This window comes from Vulpes lagopus, chromosome 9 (genome assembly GCF_018345385.1).
Source record: "Vulpes lagopus strain Blue_001 chromosome 9, ASM1834538v1, whole genome shotgun sequence".
Classification (NCBI taxonomy): domain Eukaryota; kingdom Metazoa; phylum Chordata; class Mammalia; order Carnivora; family Canidae; genus Vulpes; species Vulpes lagopus.
Genome location: NC_054832.1, coordinates 36,643,303 through 36,664,221, shown reverse-complemented (window position 1 = coordinate 36,664,221; position 20,919 = coordinate 36,643,303). Strand labels below are relative to the sequence as shown.

The following is a 20,919-nucleotide window of genomic DNA, read 5'->3' as shown; positions in this document are numbered from 1 at the left end:
ATTTAAACATCTATCCTAAATAAGCAGTAATTATTATGTTGTTTTGGAATACTTGTTCAGTTAAACTGATTTTCTTAGCTGCATTTCATAAGTAGGAGTAGAGAGAACATCTGATGATCATGAAAGAAATCTGAATATTACCAAAAGTGGCAATACTGTGTGAATAAACATGAATGTGAATCAGGAGTCAGGAGGCTCATTTGGTAAATGTTAAATACATGCTCCTGCTAGCAAAAGATAGAACAAAGACATTTTCTCATACATTCAAAATGTTGAAGGTAGTTCTAATATGATATATGTGATCTCATAAAGAGAATATATTGAATGAACTGCATTCTCAAAGGGCTATTTCATTCATTATCAACAGAAAAAATAAGGAATGGCAATTTAGGGTCAAAAATAATGCCACAAATGAAATTTTGCTTTAATTACTGACTCACCATAAGAAGGATTAAACTATCAGCCAAGACCAATGTTCTTTGATCTCACATTTCAACCTTCTTGTCCTCCAGATGAATGAAATGGTCTTTTCTCAAATGTTCAGCAGGCCTTTTACCATTTGATAGGACAATTATTTTTAAGAAGGTTTAAAATGTGATCTGGAAAACCACATTGACTCTCTGTGACATATTTGCTATTCTTAGCTTGGTTGAATAAGCTGGAAGTGGATGAATAATGCAGGTTAGAAAGAAAACAGATGCTAAATATTACAAATAAGAAGGTTTTCCAGCAATGAGACTTTCATTTTAGGACTAGATTTTTGTTGGCACTTTTGGCATTATGATGATTATTGTTTTTCTCTCCAGCTGTTACACATCTGTATTGAAGGTTGGGGCAATTGGCGCTGGTCAGAGCCCTTCAGTGTGGACCATGCAGGGACATTTATTAGGACTATCCAGTACAAGGGTCGGACTGCTTCACTCGTCATCAAGGTTCGGCAACTCAGTGGAGTGCAAAAACAGGTGAGTTCCTTGTGTTCATGCCCCACACAGCTTTTAATTATTTCACATAATGAAGCAAAACTTAGAGAAATGAAATAATTAATAATTAGAAAAACCATGTGATTTAATAATTAGAAAAACAGTGATATGCCTATGTACGCTTACTACTACCTTGCACAGGAGCACTTCAGAAGTGCTTGTTGATAATCCTGAGGATGATGATGGCTTCAAACCCTTTGTCCCACATCTTTTACAACAGCTGCTAACGAGCAGTAAAATTTACTGATTTTAGTTTCACCTCTCCTCCCTGTCACCACCTACCTTCTGGTAGAGGTGCTAATGAGCTGTGAAATAGCCAAAAGGCCTTTATTAAGAAGGAAAAGAAGCACAGGGTGTTGGGGACTCTGGATAACCCAACAGTGGATAAGTTGGTTCTCATACATGAAAGAATAATCTTCCAGAAAGTGTTGTGATACCTCCCATGACAGAGTGGGCCTGGGTCTCCAGCAAGCTTTCTTTTCCTAGGAGTTAATATTAACTGCAGTAAAAATTCACTACAGTCTAACTCTTGGCATATAAAACCTCAGCTCTCAGCACATATTTTTACGTATTTTATAAAACTTCCTTTTGGCTGTTTTTGAAGTTCTAAGACTGCAAAAGGGGAAAAAAGTATTTGACACTTTTTTTGTGTTCTTAAGATGTGAAAATGTGGTTTTTAAAAGATGTTTTTCAAGCATGGCGCATATGACAAGAGTAGAAAGAAAAAAAGGAAGCATTAAAATCTGAAAACTGGCTTCACTGTACACATAATAACTGGTTTTGTCATAAGAGTTTTAACATATACATCTGCATCTGGATTGTAACAGTCTACCCAGAGCTTATGTGAACTGAGGACATGATAGAAACAGCCCTCAGTCCCTGGAAAAGGAAAAGGGGAGCTTTTCTTATCAAGTAGCGTGGGCTAGTCCGTTGCTGTGTGCCAAGGGGCGAACAGGAAGCAACTGGTGAGGTAAACAGTAGGACCTGTACCATATACGTTCTTGGTCTGCACCTAATCAGGGAGCTGGACTTCATGTTCTCATTATTGTGGGCAACAGAGGTAAAAAGAATATAGCAGAAGAGTCTTCCCAGTGAACTGACTACCCTTAAGTATTTATTGAGTGCCTGCAGTAGAACAGAGTAAAATGAAAGATACTGTGTGACACAGTCTTTGCTCTTAAATTGCAAATTTATATAAACCCAGCAGTAAATACAACTGACAGCAAGTGTGAAGGGAATTTAGAGGTTTTGCTAAGAAGATATGACTCAATTTGGGCTTTGGAAAACATGTAGAATTTGAATTATGAGAGTACATTCCAGGTAGGCAGTGTAATATAAAGATAGGAATATGGGACAAATGGGTCTTACTGGGACTCATGATGGGAGCAGCCTAGCTAGTGTGAGTGTTGAGCTACAAAGTCATAAGAGCAAGACGTGCCACTGACTTTAATCTGCCTGCAGAACTGTCTTACCTGGGTATCTTCTCAATAAATATCTACCCAATTAATACATTCTGGTTTTCTGATTCTGACACTCATGGTCTTTCAAGAATGCCTTATCCACCTTCCCACTTACCAGCATTCCTAAGAAATGGTCATTTAGCATCCGTTTGACTACTCCAGATGATGAGGCTTATTTACTCACATGACAGCCTTTTCTATAATTAGTAATTTCCAGCTATAAATGAAGCTCTTTCCTAATTTTGAACACAAATCTCTCACCATTCAGTCACTTTTTACCACTCATCAGAACTTGTGAGATGTATGCAACTACACATACATCACATTCCCTTGTGGTGGAAACTAAGTTATCTCTCCTCTGTAATTACAACCCTTCAAAAACACAAGGGAAGCTAGGGTGCTTCTCCTTAGCTTCCTTTTCCTTAGGCCAGTGGTTCTCAAATTTGCATGTAAATCAGAATCACCTGAAGAGGCTTGTTAAAACATAGATTGTTAGGACCCACCCTCAGAGTTTCAGATTCAGTAGATTTTGGGTGTAACATGATAATTTGCATTTCTTACAAATTCTCAAGGTGATACTGATGCTACTGGTCCAGGGGTCACACTTTGACCACCATGTCTCTGGTCTAAACTTTCCCAATTCATTCAGCTCTTTTGCATATGGTTGCTAGAATAGTTACCAATTAATAGAATGGCAGGAGATCACTCTATGGATAAAGGACTTTCATGGTATACCTTGGTGGTTAAGATCATAGCCAATCCAGCTGCGTATTTCCTTGCTAGCTGTGTGATCTTCAAGTTATTCAACCTCTTTGTGAATCAATTTCCTGATCTGTGAAATGGGGATAGTAATAGTGCCTTTGTCACAAAGTTAGTGTGAGATTTAAATGAGTTTGTATATGTGAAGTGCTTAACAATAGTGCCTGGGCCCACTGTCATAACTCAATAAACTATAAGTACAATAATGAAATATTCCCAGGCCTACGTAACATTGGTTGGACTTTGTTGTTACAGTAGTACCTCCTGGGGCTCGTGGCTCAGTCAGTTAAGCATCTGACTTTGGCTCAGGTCATGATCTCAAGGTCCTGGGATCAGCCCTGCCTCTGGCTTCATGCTCAGAGGGGAGTCTGCCTCCCTTCCCTTCTTCTGCCCCTCCCCCAACAAGTGCACTTGCCCATGCTCTCTCTCCTTCTCTCAACTAAATAAATAAAATCTTAAAAAAAAAAAAAATAGTGCCTCCTTCTTGCATAGATACTATGTACTATGTATCTTCAAGGAATAATATTAAATTTCAGGGATAAATCAGTATATACCTTGCTCCTAAGCAGATATTACACATTGCAACAGTATACCATACATCAGAAAAGTTGGCCACTTTTCATGTCTTGATTAAAAATTCTCACAGAGGGTATTATGCTGAGTGAAATAAGTCAATCAGAGAAGGACAAACATTATATGGTCTCATTCATTTGGGGAATATAAAAAATAGTGAAAGGGAATAAAGAAGAAAGGAGAAAAAATGAGTGGGAAATATCAGAAAGGGAGACAGAACATGAAAGACTCCTAACTCTGGGAAACGAACTAGGGGTGGTGGAAGGGGAGGTGGGCGGAGGGTGGAGGTGACTGGGTGATGGGCACTGAGGTGGGCACTGATGGGATGAGCACTGGGTGTTATGCTATATGTTGGCAAATTGAACACCAATAAAAAATAAATTTTAAATAAATAAATAAATAAATAAATAAATAAATAAATAAATTTATAAGAAAAAATAAATAAATAAAAATAAAAATTCTCACAGAGGGCAGCCCAGATGGCCTAGTGGTTTAGCACCACCTTCGGCCCAGGGTGTGATCCTGGAGACCTGGGATGGAGTCCTGCATCCGGCTTGGCTTTTCACTCTCTCTCTTTTTTTCTGTGTATTTTTTAAACAACGTGAAATCTGGTTATAATTAGTTTTTCAACTTCTTTTTTTCATTTAACATTAAATGATGATTATCTTCTAATGTTATCTACAATTCCTGAACTATCTTTTTTAATAGTTGCATAATAATTTGCCATATGGTATGCTGAAACATATTTAGACATCCCCTTCTTGCCGCACTTTTAGATAATTTCCAATTTGTTGCCATAATACATCTTTAAGTAAATATCTTTGTGAATACATATGTATATCCAAATGTCTATATATGTCCTAAAGTAATTTGCTGTAAAATTCAATTACCTGGGCATTCCTGGTGGCACAGCGGTTTAGTGCTGCCTCCAGCCCAGGGTGTGATCCTGGAGACCCGGGATCGAGTCCCACATCAGGCTCCCTGCATGGATCCTGCTTCTCCCTCTGCCTGTGTCTCTCTGTGTCTCTCATGAATAAATAAAAATAAAATCTTAAAAAACAAATTCAATTACCTGAGCAACAATGTGAATCTTTTTATGGTGCTTGATATATCTCCCAAAACTAAAAAGATGTAGTTAATTCTTTAACCAAAATTCATGGTTTTGTGTCACCAGATTCCTGTTACGGCTACATTAATCCTTTAAATAACTAACTATATATATTTGTCCGAAACATCTACTGACTTTCTGAATTGCCTGCTTCTCCCTCTGCCTATGTCTCTGACTCTCTCTCTCTCTGTCTTTCATGAATAAATAAATAAAATCTAAAATTCATATATATATACACATACATATACAATACACACACAGATACTAAGGCCTCTGGTACCAAATTGCATTTCAGGATTTCCAAATGTTATCTGTACCATTGAATGTTGAAAAGTTCTTTTCTATAGGGAACTCCCTTTCACACTTGTCTCTGCTTGTATCCTGTTATAATAAATGTTCTTATAAAAAAAAAGTAGAATGCAGCCAAACAAGAAAGGACTTTTCAGAAAGCAATAATGGAAACATAAGCCACCCTCCCATTGCACTTACTTTTTTTGAAAGAAGTGGCATCTCCCACAGGAACTGGCAAAATCCATTTTCCATTCCTATTGCCATGGAAGACACATACACACATACACACAATATTTATACTTTGAGTTTTAGCATTTATTGTCATAGCCAAATGAGATTGGGCTCTAAATTAGGGCCATTTAAAAAACTTAGCAGAATAGTGAAAAGTGGAACAGAAACGGTAATTCATGTTAACCTAGAAGGAAGCAAATGGAAAATGGTTTGTACTGAACCCAGGTAATACTGAAAGGTTCAGCAGACCACCAGCTTCAAAACAACTGCTGCATATATCAAAGTTGTGAAAAATCTTTCTCATCTTTCAGTTGGATTTAATTTTTTATTGTCAGGGTAGATTAACTCAAATTCAGATTAGCTCCAGTTAAAGTGCATCAGAGACACAGGATTTCCTCAATTAGCCAGTTTGGGAAGGAAGATAGGAATCACGGTTTCAGAAGAGCTTCATGGATTCCTGCCTCTCTCACATCTTGGCTCCTTTTCTTCTACCCCACCTGGGCTGGGAAATTTGCAATAAACCACAGCTGCCTAATTTCCAAGGCCCATTTGGGGAGGTGAGTGTGTGCAGCCCCCTTATGGTACCTTAACTGCATTAACACACCCTGGGGTAACGGAGAACTGGGTAATGTGCTCCTGCGCAGTGAGGTTTGGTTATCTTGTGCCCTGCCTTTGCTATACCCCTGTTGTTTCCCCAATTCAGTGAAAATTTCTCACTGAATTTTCATACAAAATTTTTCAAGAACTTTGTACATTACACAGCTACCCATGTGCACACATTGACTTCCACATTTCCCATCCCCTCATTGAGGAAAGCTCTACCACTCTAAAAACTTAAATGTACATATGTATGTATGTATATATATCTGTATCTTTATACATACACTTTTAATCAGGGCTAAGATATCATTTTCCAGTGCATCTGGTGCTCTGGAGCTATTCTTTAATATCACTATTCTTCTTGGCACTGATCTAATAAGAGTTCTGAAACCTGCTAAGTAAAATCATATGTGGAAATCTTCAATACACATCTTTGTGGCTTTGGGGAAAGAGGAGAATTAGTGTGAAACCTGGAAATGTGTATTAAAGAGAAACCCTACATTAAAAAAAATTAAGTAGCTGTCTTCAACTGATAAATTAACCTTGAAGTTCTAACCGTAATTTCCAAAATAAAAGCATTGTAGGTGTTGCCACTTTGAAGAAAAGCAGACATGGCTCTCACTGAACCCTGCGTGGGAGCACCATTCCGAGGAGGAGCCATTTTGGATTTTCCTTCATCTAAGTAGCCTTCCCTCCCTGGCCACTTTTAAGGGTTTTCTTTTTTATCAAATTTGAAAGCCTATTTAACAGGCTTTATAGTTGAAAATGAAACTATAAAAACCCACCAAGAGAATCCTTGTCTTTAGACAAAGTGAGTCCCAGATGGTTGCAGAGATTCTGTGGTTTCTCTGAGAGACAGCAAAATTCTCTCCTAAATCTCATGGGGCCCAAAGGTTCTGAAGCAAAAGTAGTGAGCACACATTGCCAGGGCTGGGAACATCAAGAGGAAGAACAGAATTAAATACTGCCTCAGAGCTTTCCCATGTTTATTTAAAGTTAGGCGATGCTAAGGCCTCCTAAGAGGCCTAGTAACCTCCAACATATGCTAAAGAAGAGCTTGCCTGCTAACTTAGGACTCATGGTTCAGTTGTCTTCTGTGTTTGTTATTGAAAAAACATTGTTTTAAAAGATTATAATGGCCAGAGTGCCTAGGAGTAAGGTAGCAGTTAACCACAGCTTGGTTTTTACAGATGTGCTTCTCTAAAGAAAATTCAAAGGAATAGATAGTTGGAAAATAAATAAAAAAGTGGGATCCCTGGGTGGTGCAGCGGTTTGGCGCCTGCCTTTGGCCCGGGGCGCAATCCTGGAGACCCGGGATCGAATCCCACGTCGGGTTCCCGGTGCATGGAGCCTGCTTCTCCCTCTGCCTGTGTCTCTGCCTCTCTGTCTCTCTCTGTGTGACTATCATGAATAAATAAATAAAACCTTAAAAAAAAAAAAAAGTGCTAAACTTCACTGTTCAACTAAAGGGTTGAAACAATAATAACAATTTTTGGTCTATCAATCTAGCGGGTTTGTTTGGGATAAATAGTTCATAAATAATCATATTTATTTGTTTAAATAATAGGTTACTTACAATAATATTTACAAAGTACTTTTAATATCACATAGGAAAGCTTATCCTAATGGAATAAATGGAAAACACCTAATGGGTGTTTTCAGTTTGAAGTAAAAAAATAAGCTTTTTAATCTTCATAGTAAGTCAATGAGGCAGATACTCTTATTGCTAATATATATATATATATATTCTCTCATAACATCTTCCATGACAGACAAGAAGCAGGGCTTTCTTTTCTCAAATTGTCTCCCTTATCAAGAAGTAAAATCTTTCTCAGAGCCGTTTAGCAGTCTTTTCATATCAAAGAGCAAGCACCCCCATGTTCACCCCTAAAGTGATCATTGGCAAAATGAGAATGGAATTACAAGGATTAGTTTGTACCAATTATGACACAGACTCTGGAGGCCATAGAGATGGCCACCTTTCCTGAATACTTTGCTGCTTTTTGAGACCTAAAACAAATCTCCCTATTAACTGAGGAGGAAGAGGAATCACCTCTTTGGAATGGAACCGGTGGCATCTGCCACTACATTTGCATTATGATGGGCAGTCTTTATTCTATTTTTTATAGTTTCTAGATTTTCTTAATTAGTAGATAATAATTTCATGAAAAACAGACCTTCAGAGTGATTATCAACACAGACTCTGGTCCAGAGAGTCTGGGTAACATCAGGCAAGTTATCAAACATCTCCATGCCTCTGTTTTTTCCTTGTTAAGTTGACAAGTCATAATAGAACCTATTTTATATGGTTGCTGTGAAGATGAAAGTTAATTTGTAAAAGTGCTTTGTATTGGGATGTGTGTGTGTATATTCCTACATGTACATGTACATGCATATGTATGCAGAGAAAAAGAGGGAGAGATTTATTTTAAATTGCCTCACATGATTGTGGAAGCTGAAATCCAGAAAAGCTACTGTGGGTTCCAGCCTGAAAGCTAGCAGTCTAAAGACCCAAGAGGAGCTGATGTTTTTTAGTCTATGTCCAAAGGCCAGGAAAGACCAAAATCTCAGTTCAGTCAGGGAGGAAAAAACCTTCTTAAATAGGCTCATTGTTCTTGTCAAGTCTTCAGCTGACAGGATGAGGCCCACTCACATTAGGAAGGGTACTCTGCTTTACTCAGTTTACCAATTCAGATGTTAGCTTCATCTAGAGGCACCTTCACAGACACACCCAGAATAATGCTTGACCATAGGATCTGTACAGCCTGTGGCCCTTTCAAGTCGACACATAAAATTAACCATCACATGCTTAGACCTGTAAGTAAAACACATATATATATATATATATATAAAACAAGGTGTGTATGTGATTACTATTTTTATAATCTGGGGGAAAATATTACAAATAAGAAACCCCACTCCGTCAAAGTCCTCTGTTTTCCAGTCATGGTAAATATTTGTATTACAGAAAAATACACTGCATAGGAATAAATTGTTCATTATCTTTTCAATTTCAACCAATTTAAGAGACATTTCTTAATGCCTACTGTGAACTGTACTCTTAGCTGGATGAAAAATTGGGTGACCCATGGGTTTAGTAGATCATTCTGTGTGTTTTACAAAGACACGGGCTTCTACTCTCTTGGGAAAACCAGAATGAAATAAACTATAATTAGGTATCCGACTTAAAAGTTGTCTGTATTATCAGTTTATAAAGTGATCTCTTATTGCATAAGACTGTGAGAAACCCCTGGAAACCAGCCTTGGAAATGGATAAATCACAATTGGCCTGTCAGCCACCAGAGCTGAAGTCTTGTTCTCAATCCCTATCCTTTTTGCCACATCCTGTGACATCACTGACTGCCACCTTCTGGTGGGTCTGTTCTCTTGGGGCTTCAGCTTCCCCTGGTTTACCTCCACACTCCTTTGCCTCTTCTTCTCTGCCCATTCCACAGCTTCTGTGCCCCTAAATCTGCCCCTAAACTGTTGGTCAGTTGCTGGTTGAAGCCTCCACTTCTTTTCCTGGTCAACTATTTTCACTCTGTGCACATTTACAAGGCTTTCATTCCATTGGTCTCTAATCTCCAGCCCACCTCCCCCTCAGGCACACAACCAGTATTTCCAGCTGGCCGTGGACCCTACCATGTGCCTGTCCTTTGAGTTCATGAAACCTGAATTGATGAAACTTTATCTATTTATCATCTTTTAGATTATCATCTGTGGAAGACAGATCATTTGTAGTTACTTGTCTCAAAGCATAGAACTCAAAGTCGTTCAGCATTACATCAGTCAAGATGGACAAGCTGTGATTCGAGAACATTTTGACTGCCTCACAGCCAAACAGAAATTGCCTTCATACATACTAGAAAACAGTGAACTGACAGAGTTATGTGTGAAAGCCAAAGGAAATGAAGATTGGTCAAGAGACGTGTGCTTGGAATCTAAGTCCCCCGAGTACAGCATTGTCATTCAGGTATGAGAAGTAGTACATTTGGGAATTGAGCAGCTTTAAAATTAAAAATTTCTCATTATGCCATTATTCAGTATGGTGCTGTATTTAAAAAATGACCTGTACAAAAGGGGACATCTGAAATAAGATAAAAAGACTTTTAATATTTCTTCTTGAGTGGTTTCCTCCCATCCCACGACAATACGGTTGTTGTATCAGTCCCAGTAGTTTTTAGAGTCAAGATGCTACCCCTCTCAGGTGGAGGCAGGTTCTATCTTGAGGAAGATCCTTATGTGCCAGGGCTTGGGGTGGAGGTGCAAGGGGACATGATAGGGAGTGGTGTCCTTACCTCTTGAGAATTTTTGCAATGGTCTGTTCCTTTTTCATCTCTTCCTCATGCTCTGCCATCATCATTTTCCTTCCCACGACAGACAGATCCTCCCCGCCATTCTCCCACCCGGTCTCTATCAACCTCTCCTCACACAAACCCCTTTGTTTTTAAGAAAACATTGGCCTCATTGACTCACTGTACATTCACTATATGCCATAATGAAGCCTGGTTTTGCTTATTCTCTGTTTTTAATGGCTTTTTTTTCTATAACTTTAAATGTTTTTAATCCTCCAAACTGACATTATATCTGTTCCTTGTTCTGATTAGTTAGGAAACTGTTTAGTGTTTCATAGAAGCCTTTTCTACCTCATGTGCAGGTACCATCTTCAAACAGCTCCATCTTTTATGTCTGGTGCACAGTTTTGACATTAGAACCCAACTCTCAAGTGCAACAACGAATGGTGAGTGCTTTCCAATTCTAAAATATGGTATATGACTCTGACCTTTCCTGTTCTGAAATAAATTAAGGTCAGAGTGACCCAGGGAAGAGATTTATTACAAGTTTGTTTCAGCATCAAACAGCTGGAATACTGCAACAAAGCAAATATGAAAGTGATTCTGTCCTTTTATTTTTATAGATTGTGTTCAGCCCTCTTTTTATCATGAGGAGTCATCTTCCAGACCCCATTATCATACACTTGGAGAAAAGGAGTCTGGGATTGAGTGAAACACAAATTATTCCAGGAAAAGGACGAGAAAAACCACTGCAAAACATAGAACCTGACCTTGTGCATCACCTAACATTTCAAGCAAGGTACTGGAAAAGTCCTCACATTTTCTTAACAGAGATTCAGTAGAAAAGCAACCTTGTACTGTTGAGGGGAAGAAAGAGGATATTTTTTTGTATGATGTCTTATGAGAATGTTATTTTAAATTGCCCTGCCTAGTGTTTTATTATCCTCTTCAATAGTTTTGAATAAAATTAAGCTTCTGTAATTAAACTTAGATTTAAAAGCAAGAGGGATTGGAAAATTTAATTGACACATAATTTCTCTCATGGAAAAAGAGATGAATAGAACTCTTACCCAAGCATGTGGGGGACGGGGACAGGGAGAAGGGGCAGGGCCCAGGTCATCCAAGAACAGTGTCACTGGTCCCTAAATCAACAAAAATTAGCCCAATGTCCCAGAAGGTATTGGTCTATATAATACATCTATAGTTTGATTTTTTTAAATAAATTATAGACCACTTTAGAAACCTGATATTTTACTCCTGTTTTTTTCTTTTCCATTTCTTAGAGAAGAAGATGATCCTTCCCACTGTGCTGTTCCCATCTCAACATCCCTCATTAAGCAAATAGCCACTAAGATACACCCTGGAGGCACAGTTAATCAGATCCTTGATGAATTCTATGGGCCAGAAAAGTCCCTTCAACCCATGTGGCCCTATAATAAAAAGGATTCTGACAGGTAATGCTCTCTAGCAGTCCTCTTCTACAAACATTTCTCAATATTAATAAATAAATGACCATTCACCAAAATGTTAGATACCATAAGAGGTGTTTTTAAAGATTGATTGAGTTATTTTAGAGACAAAAAGTGAGAGCGGACGAGGGGAGAAGCAAAGGAAGAGGGTGAGGGAGAATCTCAGGCAGACTCCCCACTGACTGTAGTGTCTGACACAGGGCTGGATTCTAGAACCCTGAGATCATGACCTGAGCTGAAATTAAGAGCCAGCCACCTGACTGAGCCACCCAGGCACCCCAAATGGTGTTCTTAAAAAGAAGATATTTGCATGCATCTATCAGATTCTGACCTTTTATCATCTGGGTAGATATATTTTATGGACTGCTTTACTCATAATTTAGAACATAATTGCATGAAAAGTTTCTCGTGAATGCAAATTCAGCATTGGATGATTCTAGCGTGAAGAGGTGTCATACAAGAGCATTGTGTGTCTGGAATCCTTAAACATATTTCATGAATACTGAAGTCATCATATTTCATTGAGTCTCTTGCATGTGGTATTTGGAACAGGAATGAACAGCTGAGTCAGTGGGATAGCCCAATGCGAGTGAAGCTGTCAGTCTGGAAGCCATATGTTAAAACCTTGTTGATAGAGCTTCTACCCTGGGCCCTGCTTATCAATCAATCCAAGTGGGACCTCTGGCTGTTTGAAGGAGAGAAGATTGTTCTACAGGTTCCTGCTGGCAAAATTATTATCCCTCCTAATTTTCAGGTACTGTAACTTTTTTTTAGCTAATATGAATTCTTTTCTTTCAACAGCTAGCTTTTATTCTGAGCTTGCATTTATATTCTTAACAGAATCAGTTGTAGAAAACTGTCTTCTTAGATGCATATGTAAGGGGTATGGAATGTTCTTTGATATTCAAAAACATTTCAGATGCCTTTTTTTCCCCCCATCAGCAGTATTCAAGCTTGAATTATCATTAAATTTGATAACTTGTACTAGTTACATTTTCATTTTCATTGTGTACAGGATATTTGACAAGCATTAGGGTTGGCCTCCTCAGAGTATGTTAAGGATATAGAGCCATATTCTGTGCTAACCCCACTGCCTAGATAAACTTGCAGTTCTTACAAAAATTCTCAGAGATCTACAAGATGGGAGAGAATTGAAGATTTCTGAGCAACTATTTTTGTCAGAGCCCCTTTTCCCTTATAAGTGGACCTGGATATCCATAATCATGGATGTCCACCCAGTTGTTGATAATAACAATGTGGAGTCATTACTAGCACAGGGTGGGGAGGGGGTGGAACCCTAATGTAAAACAGAATTTCACAGCCAGACTATATTCCATCACAAGAGAACTTTCTTGATAAGGCTAACCCATTTCAAGAAAGCACATATATCTTTAAGAAAACAGAATACAAGGAATTCCTAAACAAAATGTTTTCCTGGTGGGGAACAATTGGAGAGTCTTCTTTTTTGAGCTGTAGTTCATGAACATCTTTATTCAATTGCATTTTTCCTGTGTGTTTTTTTTTCTTTTAAATAATCAGATGATATTACCTTATGGAATTGGAATGTTAACCTACATGTACCTAAGGTTGCATATTATTCTTTACTGAAATGAAATGAAACCCTCCATTTTTAAGTCTTTGTGTCAAGGGGTTTTTTCCCCCTTCCATAAATATGAATCCCATTGTGAATCAAAGAAAACATTGAGAACTAGAAGAAAATGTATGTTGCCATTACAAAAACAAAAACAAAACTCATAAGGGGATTTGGTTGCCTAAGTAGACCTATTATATAATATAAAAAATTCCTGTGAATTGAGGTAAAAAAAATCCAAGTTAAGATAAATACTTTATAATTGAGGCATTGTTTTTCCAGGAGGCTTTTCAAATTGGAATATACTGGGCAAATACAAACACTGTGCACAAGTCAGTAGCAATTAAACTGGTCCATAATCTGACATCTCCAAAGTGGAAAGATGGAGGTAATGGTGAAGTTGTGTCATTGGATGAAGAAGGGTTTGTTGATGCTGAAATAAGGCTTGGTGCTTTCCCAGGACATCAGAAGGTAGGATATGTGTGGCTCAGGGGAAATAGCATGCCATCCCCTCAACCTGTTTAAGATGAGTCTACCCTTTTCTTTCTAGTCCCTTTTTAGTATTACATGCTCTAGATAATGTAAAACAGTGAAACATGCGATTTCTTAGACCTCAGTTTCACAGGGTTTGTTTTTTTTTTCCTTTACCAGTGATAAAAGCCATGTCACATAATTTATCCAATAACTGCTCTATTTCAGAACACTCAGCAGTCACTTGATTGATCGTATGTGGGGGAAAAATGAACTTATTCCGAAATATCCACAAATTATACTTGGCCTCCTTTTCTTAGAGCAAGAAGTAGAGTTGCTAACATTCTGAGCACCGAGTGAAAGGACAAACCTCCCGTAGCAAATGTTATGTTCCTGGAAAGGGCATCCTGAGCAGAATCAATTCTGATCTTCCCATAGAACCTAATGTTATGAGGGACTTCTATTCCTAAACAGAGAACTGATACTCATGATGATATGAATACAGAAAACCTATTTCATCAGTTATTTAACTAAATACAAACGGTGTGTCATTTTCAGCATCAATCTTTTCTAAAGTCTATGAAAACCAATTAAGTTGAATAATATAGTAACAAATCACATTATCCTCAATGGATGGCAGCACATCATAGCATACCATGTGCGGTCTCATGCTGTACTGAATAATATCTTAGCAATTTTAGCACACACACCCCCAAATCAGAAGAAGGGCTACCTCATCAGAGTAGCATGATTCAGAATGACCTTTTTCTGGGGAGAAGTTAGATTTTGACAGGCATTTTGAAGAGCCTATTGCAAAAAGTTAGTGTTATTGGTGACTTTTAAAAATAAAATTTCTCTGATACAAAGACGGTTTCTCTTCAGTATTCAGGGCTGGTATCCATTTCCTCAGAGTTGTCTGGGCAACACATGTTTATGTGCTGCCAGCCAAAATACTGTAACATGGGTGTAAATGGCAAAGAGCTGTAAGCGTGAATCACCCAAAGCTGAATAGTTGTAAGTTGAGAACGACCATCAAAACCTGGAAAAAATGTCATGATATACAGTCCAATACCTCCAGCACCTCACAAAGTGGCCACAACAAGTGCTGAATAAATGTGAATGAATGGACTGTTGGAAATAGTATATTTACTATTTATTACATAATAATATATATTTATATCTCATTATTCTTTGCTAGTGATTCTTTTTAATCCCAAGACCCCTTTACTCTCTTAAAAATCCTTATAGGCCTCCAAAATCCTTTTGTGTATGTGGGTTATAACTATTGACATCCATCGAACAAGAAATTAATACAAAGACTTTAGAATGCAAGAACACACATACATTATGTTAGCCATGACAGTTGTGACATCATAGGTCATATAACCTCTGGAAAACTCCACTGTACATTCATGAGACAATTAGAATGGAAAAGACAATAGCATCTTCGTATTATTATAAAAATAGTTTTGACCCTTGGACCCCCTAAAAGGATCTCAAACCCCATGCATGTGTGTGCGCGCGCGCACACACACACACACACACACACACACAGACGAGTCCCAGGCCATACTTGGAGAACTGCTGTCCTGACATTCCCACTTACTAATTGGGTATCTTTAGACAACTAATTCTCCTCTGAGCACTTGACCCTCATAAAGCTTGGTAAGGGAACCTTGTGGAGGTTAAGAGCAGTACTGTAGAGTCAGACTACATGGTTTCTAATCCCAGCTAGCCCATCTGTCCTTATGACCGTGGGCAAGTAACTTCACCGGTTTGAGCCTCATTTCCCTCTTCTATAAAATGGGGATAATAATAGCTGCTTCGTGTGGGTTATGTGAGGATTCTGTGACTTAACATGCATAAATACTTATGACAAGCAGAGCACAAGAAACCAATTTCTGAGGGCCAACCATTGTTTTTTTATCATCATCACTAGTAAAGTTCTCAAAACACCTGGTGGTCCCTACTAGACCTTAGGCAAGGTTGCTGCCATGATGAGCATGAGGAAGATGAGGAGGAATGCCTAACTGAATTTTTTTTGTTGAAAAGATGAGCGGCATCTGTTTACATAGAAGAGTTTATAATTAAATATTTTGTGAGAGAATGGGTTAAATAATTTGAAAACAAGTCTCTCTCACTATGCCATAGCACCAGAAATAACTGGTTTTCTAGAATACCCTGTTGTAAATAGTAGCCCCTTTTAGGGGCTGGGACATTTTTGAGGCTGAGAGGGGCCTCCAGTAAATACTCTGGAACACGAGTTAAAATTGGTACTATCCTGGACAAACCAACAGATGAAATGAGCTTTTAAAAATAAGAAATTGTTGGGATGCCTGGGTGGCTCAATGGTTAAGCATCTGCCTTTGGCTCAGGGCATGATCCCAGAGTCCTGAGATCGAGTCCTGCATCAGGTTCCCCTCAGGGAGCCTGCTTCTCCCTCTGCCTGTGTCTCTGCCTCTCTCTGTGCGTCTCTCATGAATAAATAAATAAAACCTTTAAAAATAATAAAAATAAGAAAGTGTTATATGCCTTATAACATTTTTTTGGCCTTATGATATTTTTAAAATTCTTTCCTCAATTGTCTTGCAGTTATGTCAATTCTGCATTTCCTCCATGGTACAGCAGGGTATACAAATTATTCAGATTGAAGACAAGACTATAATAATCAATAATATGCCATATCAAATATTCTATAAACCACAGTTATCTGTCTCCAAACCCCACTCTGGAAAAGAGGTAAGCAGTTCATAACATGATTGATTTGTCTGATGTTTTGATAAATTAGCAATAATTAAGATTAATTTTTTAGCCTAGAAAAGAATAAAAAACTTAACACTGAATCTAGGTAAAGAGCAATTTATTTGTTATTGAACTTTAAAACCATGGATGTCAGGGTCAGCACTTCCAAGGTAGTTAATGAGCAGAAATCCGACAAGGCAGCAGGTCCTGACACAGTGCAGGGTCACTGCCGCCTGCACCCCACCTGCTCAGAGGCTGCAGCACACATTTCTAGCATGCTCGCTCACCAACCCGGAGCTGTACCAGCAGGGAAGTGGGCCTGAGGACCAGCTCCTGGGTCTCATGGAAAAAAACATCTGCCTCCCAGGCTGCAGAGCCAACAGGAGCCATGCGGGCAGAAGGCTCAACCCCAACAAAGCCACAGTCTTGGGAGCACTTGGGAGTTCTCTGCCCATGAAGAAAGTAAATGTGAAAATGTACCAGCTTATTTATATGAACATTTCACTGGCAGAAAATAAATACAAGAAGGATTTTTTATTCACTTCTTCATACAATTAAAATGAACACTTGTATTTTGAGAGAGTAAGGAGACCTTTTAAAAGGATTTAAACAAAAAAAAAAACAAACAAACAAAAAAAAAAGGATTTAAACACATAATATACTAAGTGGTCTGCTGTTGACCACTATCATAGAGGAATATATTTTATGCAGTTGAAACTATCATAGAGGAATATATTTTCTTTCTTTACCTCTGCATTTATTTTTATCCGTTTCAGCTCCTAAAAATTACATTAGAGCAGTAAAATAGGATGAAAGTCTTACTCTTTCTGAGCTTAGAGTGCATTATAGTATTTCAGAAATGTCAGAATAATAGAATTTCATCTCGGTTCATCGAAGCATTGGTAGAATAACTATGTGACCAGAAGTACTCAACTGGGTGAGGATGTTCTCATTCTAGGTGAGGATCTGGCAAGACAGTCAGCATGTGTGCAGATAATTCTCCTGTTCCTCCCCACCCTAGGGCTTTCTGAGATACCGGGTCAGGGCTTCCCACACTGACATTTCCTCATCTGAAAACAGGTGTAATGTCACATTCCTTGCAGGTCTTTGGTGGCAATTAAATGAGGTATTATGAGTAAAAAAGCGAGGCACGCAGGAAACAGTAGTAGCCAGCAGCAGTCACAACAGCAGTGTTGCAACAAACTCCTGGTTCACCTCAGCTTCCTGGAGGCAAGGGGAAGACCCACTTTCTTCCAGACAGCTGAAGAGTGTCCCCTTTTTCACCCGTACCTGCTTCAGGCAGGTGTGGGAATTTTTTTTAAAGACATGATAATCCCTAGCCTCTCAGGGAGACCATGTGGAACAGTGGGGAAACCAGCAGATAGGAGACAGGAAGCCTGGCCCCGGCTGGGCTCTGCCATTCACCGTCTCTGTGATGTGACAAATCATCACCTCTCTGGAAAGCAGCTTCTTCAGGAGTTTTAAATAAAGTATCTCTGATGGTCCTTTTGAAGTCTGAAATCCTGAGACTCTACTATGCCAGAAACCCTGTGGAATTTCAAGTGAGGGTTGGGATCAGAGCTTCCTCCCTCCTCAGGATATACCTTAAACAAAAATTGTCTTCTGAGCTCCCAGTCCGCTGTTCTGCATCTCATTCAGCTCTCTCCTACCCAAGGCCCCTCAGGGCCCACCCTTTCAGTTCTTCCATCCCTGCCCAAGAGGACCCCTTCTCCAGCATGTGGCCTGTCTCCCCTTACGACATCTGGATTTTTGCAGAACATGGGGGACATTAAGAACTTTGCATCACCTTCTAAATCACCCCAGCCTTACCGTGTTTCATTATGCCTAGAAAAGCAGACCCCACTCCCATGGCTTCTAATTGTCTCCTTAGGGCTTTCTCATGGGAATGGGATCCTAACATGCATCCTAACATCCCCCACCTGGCTACCTCCTGAGGATACGTGGTTATGGTTTCTTAGAAACTCTACTTTAAGAAGGTTAACTTCTCTCCATCGGTGTAGTCACTGTGCTCTCTGTGCTGTCTTTTCTTTTTTTAGTATTTTCACATTCCAGACAGTGCAACTTTCAGCATTTGCCCGGGGGGAGAGCAGGCTGCTGTGAAGCCCAGCTCCCTTCCTTGCTGGGACCTGATGCCTGACATGAGTCAGTCACCGCTGGACACATCCCTGCTTCAGAAACAGATCCTGTTGGCCTTCTCTCCTGCCGCAGGTGCCGGCAGCTCCCAGTGCTGGAGCCTGCCGGCCATAGTGAGACAAGAGTTTCCCAGACAGAGTGTAGCAGTGCCTTTTGGAAACCGTGGGGAAAATGGATTCTGCACCAGGTATTTTACATACATGTGGATGCCCTTCTTTGCTTGTTGCTACAGCTCTTCATCCAGGTGCCAGGAGAGACAGAAGAGTAGCTGCAGTGCTCCCCATATGTAAAACCAGGTTCAACTTTTATTTTTAACAGTGTCTAGGCATCGTGCACAAATGTGCTCGTACCTGGGTGGCCCCAGTATACTACTGGTGAGATTTCTTTTCCTACTACTGATCCAGCTTATACTGGGGGGAAATGGTGGTGTTTGTCCCATAGAATGGCAGCAATACATCACAGTAAAAAGATCGCCTTCCACGATTACTCCTTAGCCTCTGTCAAGGGTTAAAATACGAGGGAGTCAAGTTGGAAAACTTTTTTCCTTTCCCATATTTTACGTCTACTTCAAAATGGAATTCTTCTTTAAAAGTCATTAAGAGAGATAACTTAGATAAACACAAGTCACAGAAGACTCTGTTCTGTGGTTGTTCCTGCACGCAAGTTCCTCCAATTACCAATTACCAATTATGCAAATAACAACCACAGAATCAAGCCGGAGACATGTAATGGTTTGTTCATACTGGACTTTTATTTTGCGGTTGTTTTGCATGCAATACGTCCTTTCTGGAGCTGTCAGGAATGACTTATTTATGGCATACATTAAAAAGTACAAAAGAAAACCTACTGCAATCTTACCAGAGGTACCTTCTTCTCATGAATTTATAGACTTTAAGACTTCAGCTCTCCTAACTTTTTGATGTCTACAGAGATTTCTAGCAGTTGAATTTTAAAAGATAACTTCCTAACTCGTGTTACCCATAACAGTAAGGCCCTGTTCCCTACACACATCCCTTCTTCTTTCACAACATTCAGAAACATCCCTGATTTTTTTTTTAATTTTTTAAAAATTTGTTCATGATAGTCACAGAGAGAGAGAGAGAGAGAGAGAGGCAGAGACACAGGTAGAGGGAGAAGCAGGCTCCATGCACCGGGAGCCCGACGTGGGATTCGATCCCAGGTCTCCAGGATCGCGCCCTGGGCCAAAGGCAGGCGCCAAACCACTGCGCCACCCAGGGATCCCAACATCCCTGATTTTATAAACACTTTTCATCCCTGATCCTGGAGAGGAGTGGTTATATTTATGTTCTATCTGAAGAAGTTAAGCGTGGCAAGTTTAAGGAAGAATTTTGGAAAGTGATGTGAACCTATGTCGAGAAAACAAAATTTATTTTTAAAACTGAAAGACATGGAGCCTGGATGGCTCAGCGGTTAAGCACATCTGCCTTTGGTGTAGGGCATGATCCTGGAGTCCCAGGATCGAGTCCCATGTCCAGCTCCCTGTGGGAAGCCTGCTTCTCACTCTGCCTGTGTCTCTGCCTTTCTCTTTCTGTCTCTCTCATGAATAAATAAATAAAATCTTTAAAAAAAAATAAACTGAAAGAATCCTAAATAAAATTTCATTTGGAAATGCTGTTTAAAGTTCTAAGAATTGTAAGACATGATTTTATTAATATAATTTAATCTTATCTATGAATACTAAACTAGATATTAGATTGAAAATACCATATGTTAGTCCTGGCCCTCAGCTTTCTTGGCTAGCAAGAAGAAATTCTCTGAGGTTGGCTTGCCCCAGATCTTTCAAAATTAGGCTGGGAAAAGAACTTTGGTATGTATCCAAGGACTGTATTCTGCAAGTAAATTCACTTCCTACAGCCCCATCTCCTCCTCTCCTTCTACTCGCCTCACTCCTATGGTGCACATTTGATGGTGTTACTAATGCGATTCCCTGAATGCCAATGGACAGTTTGTTTTTGGCATTTCAGACAAATACTGTCTTTGGGAAGGACTCACACTAGTGAACAGGATAAATGGCAAATAAATTCTTCAGTGCATTATCAACCCCTTTTCATCACTGTAAACTGAGGGCCATGTTTGGCAAATGTCTGATTTCTTCGGTTAATTTGGTCAGTCCATGCAATTTAAACTTCAGAGAGGGGTATTTTTTCCCTGTTTTTTTTTTTTCTTTAATTTAT

At 39.2% G+C, this 20,919-nt stretch overlaps 1 protein-coding gene across 9 annotated transcripts in view; it reads left to right on the top strand.

The window, feature by feature from the left end:
• Positions 1-20,919, top strand: part of VPS13B (vacuolar protein sorting 13 homolog B) — a 739,627-nt gene that overhangs the window by 677,472 nt on the left and 41,236 nt on the right. For all 9 annotated transcript variants that reach the window (XM_041768645.1, XM_041768640.1, XM_041768643.1 and 6 more), the window contains 9 exons: positions 807-962; positions 9,712-9,975; positions 10,660-10,743; positions 10,921-11,096; positions 11,581-11,751; positions 12,319-12,520; positions 13,640-13,828; positions 16,421-16,567; positions 18,628-18,911. In XM_041768645.1, coding sequence (XP_041624579.1) covers positions 807-962; positions 9,712-9,975; positions 10,660-10,743; positions 10,921-11,096; positions 11,581-11,751; positions 12,319-12,520; positions 13,640-13,828; positions 16,421-16,567; positions 18,628-18,911 — 1,673 coding nt within the window. The remainder of the gene's footprint in view (positions 1-806; positions 963-9,711; positions 9,976-10,659; positions 10,744-10,920; positions 11,097-11,580; positions 11,752-12,318; positions 12,521-13,639; positions 13,829-16,420; positions 16,568-18,627; positions 18,912-20,919) is intronic.